General features: G+C 45.3%; 1 protein-coding gene across 4 annotated transcripts in view; it reads left to right on the plus strand.

Annotated features, from left to right (window-relative positions):
* The window catches only part of SDK1 (sidekick cell adhesion molecule 1), a 382,991-nt gene that overhangs the window by 362,011 nt on the left and 7,887 nt on the right, over positions 1-13,093 (plus strand). For all 4 annotated transcript variants that reach the window (XM_064390819.1, XM_064390818.1, XM_064390817.1 and 1 more), the window contains 4 exons: positions 2,784-2,948; positions 5,638-5,775; positions 7,683-7,803; positions 8,012-8,141. In XM_064390819.1, the coding sequence (XP_064246889.1) occupies positions 2,784-2,948; positions 5,638-5,775; positions 7,683-7,803; positions 8,012-8,141 (554 nt within the window). The remainder of the gene's footprint in view (positions 1-2,783; positions 2,949-5,637; positions 5,776-7,682; positions 7,804-8,011; positions 8,142-13,093) is intronic.

Raw genomic sequence — 13,093 nt, forward strand, 5'->3', positions numbered from 1 at the left:
GTGATCATTGTTTACAAAGAGGAGTCTGGATGTTCCAGATGGATAAAAGATAAATTAATTGGGGCTCTGGAATTAAAAACCTTGCTGGTCAGGCCTTGGGAAGCCACAGGCTGTGCTGTGCTTAGGGGTCAGCAGTGGGGAAGGGGTAGGACATCTGTCCACTGTAGCTGCATCAGCACCTCTCTGGGACCCCAGGAATAATGAGCTGGGTCCATTTTAGAATCATTAAGGTTGGAAAATACCTTCAGGATCATCAAGTCCAACCATTAACTCAGCACTGACAGACCTACCCCAGGGAAAAAAAAACAAAGTTTTGACAAAGGTTCTTTCAGTGAATGAAAGGGAGATGGGCCAGTGACTGCGTGGCCACCAGCCAGAGCATCTCTGAGTCCCTGTGAGACACAAATACCTCTGAAGAAACATTCACCAGCATCCTTTGCTGCCCCACACCATCACCACCATAGCCAAGGGGACAGAGAGGAGGAAATGCAATGTTGACCTCTCAGGGGTGGTTTTCCCAACTTACTGCAAGCTTCACAAAGCAGTTAAATATACACTTCTTGGTCTGTTGGGTTTTCTGCACTGTGCACCCTGATAGGTTTGAGAAAATGAGTGAGAAAGTGTGTCTGAGCAGTTGTGTTTGTTGTAATGAGTGCTGAACATTCACTTTTATTGTTGCTTTTTCTTCCCCTATTTAAGTGGCTTTGAATGCAAACAAATTGCTTTTCAGACAATTCACAATGGGCTCAAATTCTCTTATTGCTGTTTACAAATGTGTTTATGAAAGCTTAGGCAATTCTAGCAAATATGGCAATATTTTATAGGCATGAGATGCATCTTCTGAGTATTGGTGGCTGCAACAATCCAACTTTGAAAATGCATCCCTCACTCCACCCTCTTCAGAGAAACTAAATCCCAAACTCCTGTTTTTATTACATTGTAACTTTATGTGGTAAAATAATCTCAGCTTCTATTGCTCTGTAAAAGGGAAGTCAATATTTTATCTCTTGTTTTACAGCCATTGTAATACCCAGCTAATACATAACAATGGTACATTATGATAACTTCATTATAGTCTGATCATGCTGGTGAATAATGTATTGGTCCGAGTTTTAAGCATGGCAGGAAAATTACCTATTTTTATTGTTCTTTGGTGTTTCTCAAATGCAGCTGGAACAATAACAATCCAGCCTGCTTTTTGCATCTGCTGAGACTGCCAATCCTCCTGACCAGAAAAGCTGTACTTTGGGGCTGTTTCTCATTGTGTGTGTCACCAGACGTGCAGCGCGGTGCAAATCACTGAGCCAATATTTACTGGTGCCAAAGCTAAAACATTCACATGGAAATGCACCTGCAGTGTTAATCAATCCATCTTTGCTGCTATTCCCTGTGGCACAGGAGCAGGCTGAGGGCCAGATCTTGCTCTGTTACACCAGCACAGCTCTGGAATCGCTGCAGTGACTCCAATTAGGTTACACTCAGGTAAAGGCAAAGCAAATGAGAGCAGATTCCTGCCTCACACTGCAGCAGCAGAACGAGTCACTGAGGGTAGCACTGTGGCTCCTGTTGTATTGTTACCTTGCTAACACCTCGAGCTACAGAAGCCCTGCTGCTGTCGAGCCGCGCAGTGCTGACGACTCTCTTTCAAAGCAGGCAGCTCCCACACTGAAGTCGTGTCTGTGGAGAGGTTATCATCCTATTCCCACTGCTGTGGGACATGGAGAGAAAAATAGATATTGTTGGAACAGCTTTGATAGCTAAAAGTAAAAGCCCAATGGGATGCTTTTGAGGTCAGGTCTGTGAGAGCTGAGGGTTTGGCCCCATGTGTGGACAGATTCCATTTTCTCAGCAGAAATGCTAGGCACCAATTTTTACTGGGAAGCTAATCAGTCAGATTTATGTTTGATTCCTACCCTCAAAATTTTTGAGTGGTATTTTTAATTATAGTTGGTTTTGTTGCTCCTGATACCAGCATCCATCTCATTGAAAGTTCATTCCATTGTAGTCAAGTGAGTGTGAGGTTACAGGTGTGGATCAGGGATGGGAATGGTGCCTGGTCAGGGTGTGAATCAGGATTAATGCCATTATGGCTGTGGAGAGCCAAGATGACCCTACTGAAATGCTCCCATCAGAAGGGCATTGTGCTTCTAACCACTTCAACAGCTATATAAAAATAAACAAAACTCATTTCTGTTTAAAACTGCAGAGCACAAAGTGCAGCACCAGCTCTGTGCCTGCAAAGGACACATTACACATCACTGTTGCTGTCATGGAGCAAGCAGCACCCAGCGACACCAGTCCCCTAGCACCACAGAGCCTCCCAGAACTGATATTAGTCTAAGACTCACTTGAGTGCTTCAACAACAAAGCAAATTTTGCAGTGTAAAAGGCAAGCAAAACCTTTGTAATTAGGACTCATTAATGATGCCTTGGGTTTACGTGATCTGTCAAATGACAGATGTGCTGATAGGTGACCTTACCCAATCAGGAGGGAGTGGCAGCTGCTCCAGCCAGCTCAGGTCTCTGTGGGTGCTGCTGCTGATTTTAGAGACCTCTTCCATCTGGGCTATGGAAAGCACCCATCCTGAATTAATGCATTCACAGATGGGACTTGCGGGGCATTCTGACATTTGTGTGTACCACAGGGCATTTGTGTGTACCTCCAGGTGAGTGTGTCCCTGCCTGTGGCTCCAGCACACCATTGGTGACAACCTCTCTCACTGAGCGGGTGGAAGTGCCAGGGCTCACAGCTGATGCCATTTCTCTCCTTGCTGCTCCCCTAGATGAAGGACTCTGGGATATGTTCGTGAAGGACATCCCTCGCAGCGCCACCTCCTACACGGTGGGCCTGGACAAACTCAGACAAGGAGTCACCTATGAATTTCGGGTGGTGGCTGTCAACGAGTTTGGCTATGGAGAGCCAAGTGTTCCTTCTGTGGCAGTATCAGGTAATCATGGATTTTTTTTTAAGTCTTTTTCAATGGAATTTCCTGAGGCTGAGAGAGAAGAGGGGGGAAAAGAAACAAACCAGACTCTTGTTGCAGCAAATAATCAAAGGCAGCTTGTTTTCACTTATTTAGGATAAAACTGGAGTAATGCAGTGGTGAATTAAGGTTTGAAATTACAGTGTGTTTGATTCTCAAGGGGAAAAATGTGCATGTGCCGTTTTTAAGCTTGATAAAGAACCTACTCAGAGTGTTTATGTCAGATCTCTTGTCATAAGACTAATTTGTAGAGTCTGCAATTTGTTTGCTTTTTCTCCATTTTCAGTCTGGTTTTTGTTTGTTCTGCTTTCTTTTTTACTCTGGACTCTGATAAACATTTTCTGTGCTATTTTGTCTTTAGCTCTCACAAATACAGAAGTGTAGTTTCACATTATTCCTGACAATCCTCTGTGCTGGCAGTTCTGCTCCAGTGTGATGCCTCCAGTCCCCTTCCACCAGAACAGCTCATTTGTGATGCTCTGGGGCTCTTCCCACTCTCCCTGCTCTCTGTGCTTACTCCCACTAACAGGGCTATGACCTAAACATGCTTCCCAAATCCCTGCGAGCAGCCCAGCCCTCTGGTTTTCTGAAGGGGCTTGAATACCTTGAAAATCAAATTCCTCTCAGCTTGCCTGGGCTGGGCAGCTGGAGTGCCTTGGCCTGTGGTGAGGTGAGAGACCTTGCCCTTGGGAAGGCTTTGCTGGGTCTCCTCTTCCCCCACTCTACTCAGGTTGCTTTTGAGCCATAGGTTTCTTCCTTGCTGTGTCAGCAAAGACAAGGGGAATAAAAGAACCTGATAAAGCGGCTTTGTGATTCAAAATTCTGGAGAGTCCCGAGAACCTGGCAGTGCTCCAGTATCTGGAGTGGCTTTTATCTCTTTGCTGCTCCAGTGAAAGGCATGAACACCATTCAACAACTCCCCAGCAGGCAGGAGAAGCAAGTGCTGCTCTCGCCATCACGGCTGCTGCGCTTGTCCTGACACAATTAACCACTTACCCCGGGAGAGCCTCCATGGATTTCACTGTGAGTGCTACCCCTCCTTTTCTTCTTCAGGACAAGGGCATGGACAACCCACTTCAAACACCAAGAGTCAGTGTTTTTCCTGTCTGGGGTTTCAGAGAGGCTGTAACGCAGTGTAAAGGACCAGCAATCATGTCAGTCTTTCCTTTGCTCAAAGACGTTATTCCTCTGAAGCAGGGCATGCATCTCCTTGTGATGCTTTCTATAAATAAACTGCTTGTTTGTAAGTTCTCCACTTGAACAGAACTATTTAATTCGCCTCCTTTTGATGCTTCAGTGTTCCTCTCAAATTGCTGCATGAAAGTAAGAGGCTTCCATTGAGATTCAGAGGCATAAAAGTATAAAGCATTTTAGGCTGGCCACTTCAGCTGGCACAGGGAGGTATAAATTGCCCTGAATCTGCTCATCCCAGCATGGCTTGTGCAGTTTGTCTCTAGGATTTTATTGGCCTGGACTGGCCTCCTAGCAAAGAAAGAGCGTGGCTGTTTTTCCCTGCTGCAGAATACCCAGTGATCTGGAACAAATTTGAGCTCGTATCGTCGGGCTTAAAAGAGACTTTTATTCAGATCCAGGCTTGGGACAGTCAGGGAAAGAGGGAAAAGAGGGTTTGGTGATAGTGAGGGGTTGGGTTGTTCTCCTGGCATTGCCCATTCCTGCCAGGTGGTGCTCCACCTTAAGGACCTTAAAGGAAATTATGTCAACTGCTGGCTTGTGCTGACAAGCTGCACTTTTCCCCAAAGCTGAGGAAGCTCAAGGGAGGACAAAGAGAATATCACTGCAAGAAAACAACAATACTTAATACTTTAAACCAAGACTGGAGAGGTAACTCTGGAAAGGGGAAGTTAGTGCATTTTGTGTTTCCTCTTGAGGTCAAATGGGGTGAAATGACCTGAGACTGCACAAAATCCAGGCAGTTGAATTGCTATCCCTGTGCTGCACATCAGGCTTGGCTCAGTGGATGGAGAAGTGATATAGAGTAGCAGTGAATGTTGGAAGTTGGAGTTAATGGAGGTACTGAAAGAATCTGAACCAAGTGTGCTTTGTTCCCTGGCACCAGCTGTATTTTTCAAAGAGCCACTGAACAGCATTTTGGCAAGGTAAACCTCCCAAAAAGTGGAATATTTGTGGGTCATGGCACGTGTATTAGTGGTTTCCTTGACCCAGGAATGCTAAGCCTGCTGTGGTCAATAAAGGTAGATGTGCAGAGCTGCCCCTCTTCTCCTGGTGATAACTTCTTAGCTAAGAGCTTCTGGAGCTGCTCCAGGGGCATGAAAGGTGCTTGTAGAGATGAAACTGGTTGTCCAGAGAAGCTGTGGCTGCCCCATCTCTGGAAGCGTCCAAGGCCAGGTTGGACAGGGCTTGGAGCAACCTGGGACAGTGGAAGGTGTCCCTGTCCATGGCAGGGGGTGGCACTGGATGAGCTTTAAGGTCCCTTCCAACCCAAACTATCCTGGGATTCTGGCTTGGAGCTGTGATATGCTCCTGTTCTCTGCCATCTTAGAAGGGTCAGCAAGGCCCTCCAGAGTGTGAACCCCCCCCTCTCCTGAGCACCAATCATCATTCCCTGTGGGGAGCAAGAGAAAATTTTAAAGGGGTAAAAAGAGGAACTGTTATTTGTTTTTTGCTCTTTCAGCACAAACAGAAGCCCCTTTCTATGAGGAGTGGTGGTTTCTGCTGGTGATGGCTCTCTCAAGCCTCATCCTCATCCTGCTGGTGGTGTTTGCATTGGTCCTGCACGGCCAGAGCAAGAAGTACAAGAACTGCAATGGAGGTAAGGCATCATCTCTGTGCTGTGCAAAAATCTCAAAAGCTGTGGGAATCAGAGATGCCTTTTCTTTGAACCTCTGATTTCCTCAGCAGGGACTGTGTTTAGAGCCATTTTGCTTGGCAGAAGACTTGGAACTTTTTCCTGTCTGCTTTGGAAGAAATGGCTTTTGCCCCTAGCCACACTGGATCAGGGTTTGGACACTGACCAGCCATGGGCTCAGACAGGACAGACTCTGGAAGTCCCAGGGACTGCAGGAAAAGCCAAGGAGTCTGGGTCAAACATTTGGCAGATAAGGAATAAATAAGAAATTAACTGAGACTTTAACTTTATCATAATTCCCTGATAGACATGGAGATGGAGAAAGATTCTGCTTTTCCATGGCTGTACCAATGTGGATATTCTAAACCTCTGTTTGTGAGGGCTAAATCACAATTCCTTTATATTGAATGCCTGCATCTCATATTCCTTCTCTAAGTCAAGCTGCAGTTGCTGGGCTGGAGGCCAAGCAGCCAGGAGGTGTCTTGGTTATCTGCACCTGTTAGATTTTAACATATAGTGAGCATCAAGCTTTGAATTTTCCTTTAGTGCTGATTTTTACCAGTCCCCTTTCTTGAAAGGAAACAGGAGCTACCTGCTCTGTAACTTGGAATGTCAAATAGTCCCCTTTGAAAAAGCCTTATTCTTGAGCTCTGAATATTGTTTTTACCTTTTCTTCTCCCTACATGATAAAGTCCTGGGAGGGTTGTTCACATGTGTATTTCTCTGATAGCCTCCTCCACCTGCAGCAGGAAATGTCTCTGATGCCAGGAGGTGCCAGAAAAAGGTATATTCATGAAAAGGATCAGGTGGATGGGTCTCTGCACTATCTGTTCTTAGGGATTAATGTAATGAAGTCTTCCAGGCAGTATTTAGTAATTCAGTCCCAAAGTGAAGATCTTCCCTTTCTTTGTAATTCACTTCTAACAAGTGTCAGAAATCAGATTTCATTCCCAGGAGATATAAGATGTATGAATACCGTGGCATTTTACCAAGTTAATACTATTACATATTTGTATGCACAGCTCATAGGAAATCTCTCATCTTCTTAGTTTTACTGTGTTTGGGGGACAGACATGAAAAGGCAGGTCTGACCTGTGCTGTCAGATATCCATGTTCACAGAGCCTTAATGCAGCACTGAAATTGAAGCTGAGGATAAAGCACCTGTCTGCTGCAAAGTGGCAGCCAGCCCTTCTCCCTGGGACACAGGCTCAGCTCACAGCTTTGGGATGACAAAGGATGAGCACAGGAGAGAACAAGCTCCTGCTAGATTTGATCAGAAGAAATAATACACTGGGCTGTATTTTCCTTCTTCTTCCCATGCCGTCCTTGTTCCTGCCTTACATCGCCTGGTGATTTCTCCATACCTGATCCCCATTCAGTGGAATGGTTTTTCTTATTTGCTTATCCACTTGCTTTTTTCCTTTTTTTCCTCTCCCCTTTTCCTCTCTATCTTTTCTAGTTTTACTTTCTATTGCTTTACTCCAATCAGCATAGAACGGGATTCACAGCACCTGATTTAGGACATCTTCAGTAGCTACCTAAATTAGTTATCAGGTTTCTATTTATAGTCAAAATCAAGAATAAGCACTTTTGAAGCACAGATTATCTGTGCTGTTTTAGATACTTGCCTCTGAATGAAATCCATCCATCCATCCATGACTCCTTTCTCCTCTTTTGACTTCCTGTGCCCCTTCACATTCCTGATACACTCCTTGCCTTCACTCTGTTCAACCTTGCCAGGAGAAAAAGTAAAGAGAATTTCAAATAATCAATGATGTCATAAAACAGAAAGAAAGACAAGGACTCCTGCAGTTCTATTTGGGGGAAAAGTGCTTTTGTCTCAGCTGAACCTTTCATTTCCTGGCTCCAGGTAAAACCATCTCCAACGTGGAAGAGTCAGTCACCCTGGACAATGGAGGCTTCACTGCTCTGGAGCTCAACAGCAGACACCTGAACATCAAGAGCACCTTCTCAAAGAAGAATGGAACCAGGTAAAAAGCTGGGAATGCTGTGTTTTTGGAATGTCTTTTTTCTAGCTCCAAGTATTCTTAAAGAGGCAAAAGGGAGAGACTGAAGAATCCAGGGAGGACGTAAACACCCAAGTCTCTGCCTCAAGCTGTGATTCTGGCTTCTAAGCATGATTTCATTAATTCCAGGGGAATAACAACATCCCAAACATTCTTCCTTTGCATTTCCTAGGTCTCCTCCTCGGCCAAGCCCAGGGGGGCTGCACTACTCTGATGAGGACATCTGCAACAAGTACAACGGGGCTGTGCTGACCGAGGGCTTGGGCCTCAATGAGAAGCCCCTGGAAGTGTCAGAGTCAGAGGTAAGGATTTCTCTCTGCCTCACATTGCACAGACACTGCAGATAATCATTTCCATGCTGAATCCTGGCAAGTCTTTGAAGTCCCAGTCCCATACCTGCATCATGCTGTGTGGTCACTGTTTGTCTGTCTCAGGGATTTTAAAAGGTTCAATTCACAAGGCTGTTTGCATCACATCTTAAAATAAAATATCAAAGGAAAGAATGACAAGCAGGACCCAGCCAGGGCAGATTCCAGACCTGGCCTTGGTAGATATTCAGTTTTCCAGAGTCAGGTAGAAAGATAAGTGTAATCAGTCAGACAGTGTGTGCTGACCTCTCTGGGAGGATCTGCACACCCCCTTGTGCCTGTGGGCTGCAAACTTGGAGCACTTTTGGGAAAACACACATGTGCTGCAAAATAACCAGCTACTGTCTTCTGGGCGAGGTTAAAGGTGAGAAGTGCTTTGGACTGTTGCACTGACTGGAGGGTGGAATGTGGTTTGCAGTTTCACAGCTACAGCAAACCCCACCAGTCAGAGGAGTGGCCTGAGTGGTGACAGCCACTGCCTTGGTTACAGAGGGAGTAGGTGAGGAGTGAGTAACCTGCGAGGGAGCCACATGGTCATGGCTGTGAGGGCCCAGCATTCAGCTCTCTGAACACCCCAGCCTTCCTGTAGACTGCTTTCCTTGGAATGTGGGTGTTTGCCAGCATCATCCATCTGGCAGGGCTCCATCTTGTGTTCCACATTCCCTGTAAGAAGGAAGAAAGTGCTTGCTGTCTGTGAAAGTCCAGCAGTGGCCATGGGTGAATAGACAGACTTCAAAGGAGATCCAGAAAGGTAAATCTGTCTCTAAAATCAGACGCTGTCAGCTGAGATCCTGACGAATCCGAACTGACAGTGCAAGAAGCGAGCAGTGGGCCAAACCATGCCAAACCTGACCCTTCCAGCAAGAAAAAATCACAGGCAGCAAGTCGTGAAAGAAGATGACAGTTTTCATCTGTAGCTTTTCTGCACCTGCAGCTACAGCTGCTTTTCCTGGCTACCTAGCTCTCACCTCCTGCTAATTACCACCGACAGCCTGCTGCTTTGTGCTGCCCTGTGGCCGACCCATCGTGCAGGCAGCTTTCCTTGGTGCAGCTCAAGCTGCTGTCTCTGCAATGCTCCAGCATTACCCTCCAGATTAAACCCACAGTGCTTTGGTCATGTCACTGTAACAGCCCAGCATTAAACCTGTCATTAAAACAGTTTGCTGAGCATGATCGTGAATTTAGCACTGGCACCTTTTGACATTAATTTCAATGTCCCGTGTGGTATTTCCTGGTAATGTGCAGAAGTCTCCTTGCAGGGTGTCATTATGCCTCCTATATGCACGGTTTGTACAGCAGAGAATGAAGTGATTTTGGTAGGTTTTTTCTCAGGCTATTGATATTGTTTATTTACTGTTGTATTGCTGTTGAGCCTGAAGGTCTCAGTTGAGATTCTGGTGGTTTTGTGAATGTGGGTGTGCACGTGAGTATGTGCATAAAATATGCCCCTGTTTTTCCTTGGGGCTTGGTGATGCAGCCCGCCTGTATAATGTCTTTGATGCTTGTTTGGGGGTTTTTGTAGTGGGGAGTGCTTTTAGTCATGAAATGTTAATATGCTCCCAGTAGAGGCAGCAGTAGGAGATGCTGCCTTTTGATCAGCTTGAAAATGCTGTTTATGTTGGCAGGTGCAGACAGGAGGTGAGGGTGGGTTGGGGCAGAGGTGGGCATAGATGACTGACCACCCTCTTTTCAAGTATTCCTGTACCTATTAGCTCTTCCTGTTTGTCTTTTATTTTCTTTTAGTTTCTGTTCTCAGAGGAGATCGTAATAGACAAGCTCTGTTTTCTGAGAGTTTCAGATTTTCCATCTGGTTTAGCAGACAGAAACATTTGCCATTAGATGAAGAGTTAAAGACATCTTTTCATGTGAGAGTCCTACACAAGTTTGGTTCTCTGCAGCAGAGGGTCCTGATGCTGTTTCCTCTAATACTTCTGTGTGAGGGTCTCAAATTCCACTTAATATGATGCACATCAGGGCAGGCAGGGACAAAAACTGTGCCTTTGCCTTCAATCCACTTGTCACTGTGTTACTGCTTAGTCTTATGCCTGTTGCCTGAGGTGTCAAGATGTTATATGGAAAAGAAGGAAGCTCACTGGCTTCAAGTCTCCTGGGGCTTACTGAACACGAAGAACTCTTGGGCTGGCTGACTGCACTTAAAACAGATCTGCCTGGGAGCATTCTTCCAAGTTTGCTCCTGGAGGGGAGAGACACACAGAAACAAAGAGGAAATCAAGTAGGACTCTTAATATTCATAAGGCAAGTGGTGAACTTACTCCATGTCATGAAAGCCAAGCACCAGTACTGTTAATGGGGTTAGAGAAGTTTAATTGGCAGGTATGGAGCAGGAGACTGCTATGAGTGTAAATTCTAAATGATTAATAATAATAGGATTTTAGTTAATGAGTCAAGTGGACAAGGCTCTGGACAGATAATCTGAAAAAAATTGGTGTTCACCATGTATAGAAATCTGATTATGTACCTGCACTGTCATCCAGCCAAGGAAGCAGGAGGGGGGAGGCTGGTGCACGTTTGTGTGTTCTCAGGTGTCCTTGTGGTCTCCCAAAAACTGTTTCCAGGAGAAGATACTCTCGCAGGTTGCACACATTGTCAGTCAGATCCTCTGGCCTTCCCCCTGCTGTCTGCAGTATGATTGGCTTTGGCTTTCTCATCTCTGTAGGAAGATATTAATTTCCACTTAACACTTCAGAGGGAATAGGGTTTAACTTGTTTCCAGTAAAGCTCTCCAGTAATTTTGACAAGTTGGACACTATGTGGAACCAGCTGCAGGTGACACGTAAAATAAGAATGGGTTCCCTTGTCCAGAGAAATATTTTGCATACTGGGTTACCTTGTCTCTTTTACAGCATATTTATTTCAGGCCAACAAAAAAAAAAATCCTGCTGTTATCTACATTTTTAAGAAGTAATCTTGTAAGGCTGTTTCTTTTGTAGTCACTTAAAAGGATAACTGGAACTATTATCAAATTTATTATCATATTTCCCACTGACTAAGCCAGCCAACTCTGGTGGCTGACTTGCCTCTGAGCAGCACTCGTGCATTTTATGCTATGAAAAATATACCTAAATAGCCTCTCATTTTCTGTATTTGTTGTTTCATAGGCATCCATGCACCTTTGGTTGACAGTGTGTAATGTCACCACACACCCAATCATGCTCCAGCCTATGGAGGTTTCCAAGGTAACACAGCCACAGTCGCAGGGAAAGGAGAAAACTGAAAACAAAGCAAAAAGCCCTGCAGCATTTCTATTTACTCAATAGTTTAAAAACCACTAAAGAGTAATCCTTTAGTATAAGCTGTCTGTATTGTCATGCTAAACAGGTTTATCTTACTTCTCCTTGATTTTCATCGGGCTGTGGAATGCCAGTTTAGAGCATTCCTTGCTGATAAGAGTGGTTATTGGAGTCTTGCTGGGAGCAGACGTTGGGAGATACTTCAGAAACACGGACAAAATAGTCAGTTCCAGCCTGTCCTGAAAGAATACAGAAAAAACCTGTTGTATCAACACTAACAAGCAGGTTATCCTTTCCAGCATCACTCTGAATGATGGTGAAAGGCTGAAGTTACTGCAGCTCTGTATGCTTCATGACAGTTTCTTCTGAAAGACCCTGGCCATATTTACACCAAATTAGTGTTCCCTTTCAGTTGGTATAATGAACTAATTAGTGGACGAATTATCAGCAAGTCGTATTGGTTTAAATTCTCTCTTTAGGTTCATGGCAAATCTGAGTGCATCATATTTTCATGTTAAAGTGTTCCCAGGATTTCTCCTCTTTATTATGTTGACTTCTGGCAATGTTGAAAGCACGTGGTTTAGGAACAGAAATTATATTAGTTTTTGAGTGAGTTTTCTTGCTTGTAATGGATAGAGCTCGAGTGGCTGCAGAAGTACTATTACAGCTATAATGTCACATGCTTCTTTGCATTTCTCCTTAGGGCTTCCAGCTTTTAGTTGGCTTTATCCAACCCCACAGATCCTCTGTGTCTGTGGGGACATCAGCAAGATTCATAAAGAGCCACTAGAAGTTTGTGGGGTTTTTTTGTTCCTCATGCTTATGGCACCTCAGCCCAGCTGTGATGCCTCTGTTCAGCAGGGCTCTGTTTCCTTGTTGGGTGCCTGAGAGTATCTGAGTCTGTAAAAGTGATGGTGGGCTGGGGAAGGAGTCAGAGGCCATGGGACAGCAGTGCCTTGTGCCTTTGATAGAGGGAGCACATCCACAGGAGCTGGAGGAGCTCACAGCTCTGGTGCTGCTTCTGGTGAGCAATCCACCTGTCTGCTCAGGAGAGAGACTCTTCTTCCACATCATCCCTCAGCTTCCCTGGCATTTACCTTAAAATTGCACTATGGACACACAGCATCATGTTTGGAGACTGATGCAGAGTGCAATAACTTGTTTCCTGTTGAGGACAGAGGGAAGCAGGGTTTGGGGATCTTCTGGTGAAGTTGGCTGTTTCTGCAGCTGAGGAGCAGCCTGAGCTCCTGCTGCCAGGCCCTGCCATGCTGCCACATCTGCAGCCATCCATGGCACTCCTGCTGGAGCCCCTTGCAAAAACAGACAGGGCAGTGCTGGCAGGATGTTCCTGGCAGCAGTGCCAAGACTCTGGAGCTGCTCTCTGCACCCACTGGCTGTGAAGTAGTCCAGATCTGGGGATATTCCAGGAATGCTGCAAAAACCACCTGTTCAGGAAGGTCTTTGGAGGGAGTCGAGTGTTGGCTTCCCAAGCCTGGCAGCTGGTGCAAAGGAGTGTTTTTCTAGGAGACAGGCTTGCTGTGTTCCTTCTGGAATAATTATGAAATGCTGGTAGGGCTTTGTTGTATTAGTAATTACTTGTCAAGGCACCTGAAGCTTTTCATTCTTAAAAATCAA

This window comes from Passer domesticus, chromosome 15 (assembly GCF_036417665.1).
Source record: "Passer domesticus isolate bPasDom1 chromosome 15, bPasDom1.hap1, whole genome shotgun sequence".
In the NCBI taxonomy this organism is placed as follows: Eukaryota; Metazoa; Chordata; class Aves; order Passeriformes; family Passeridae; genus Passer; species Passer domesticus.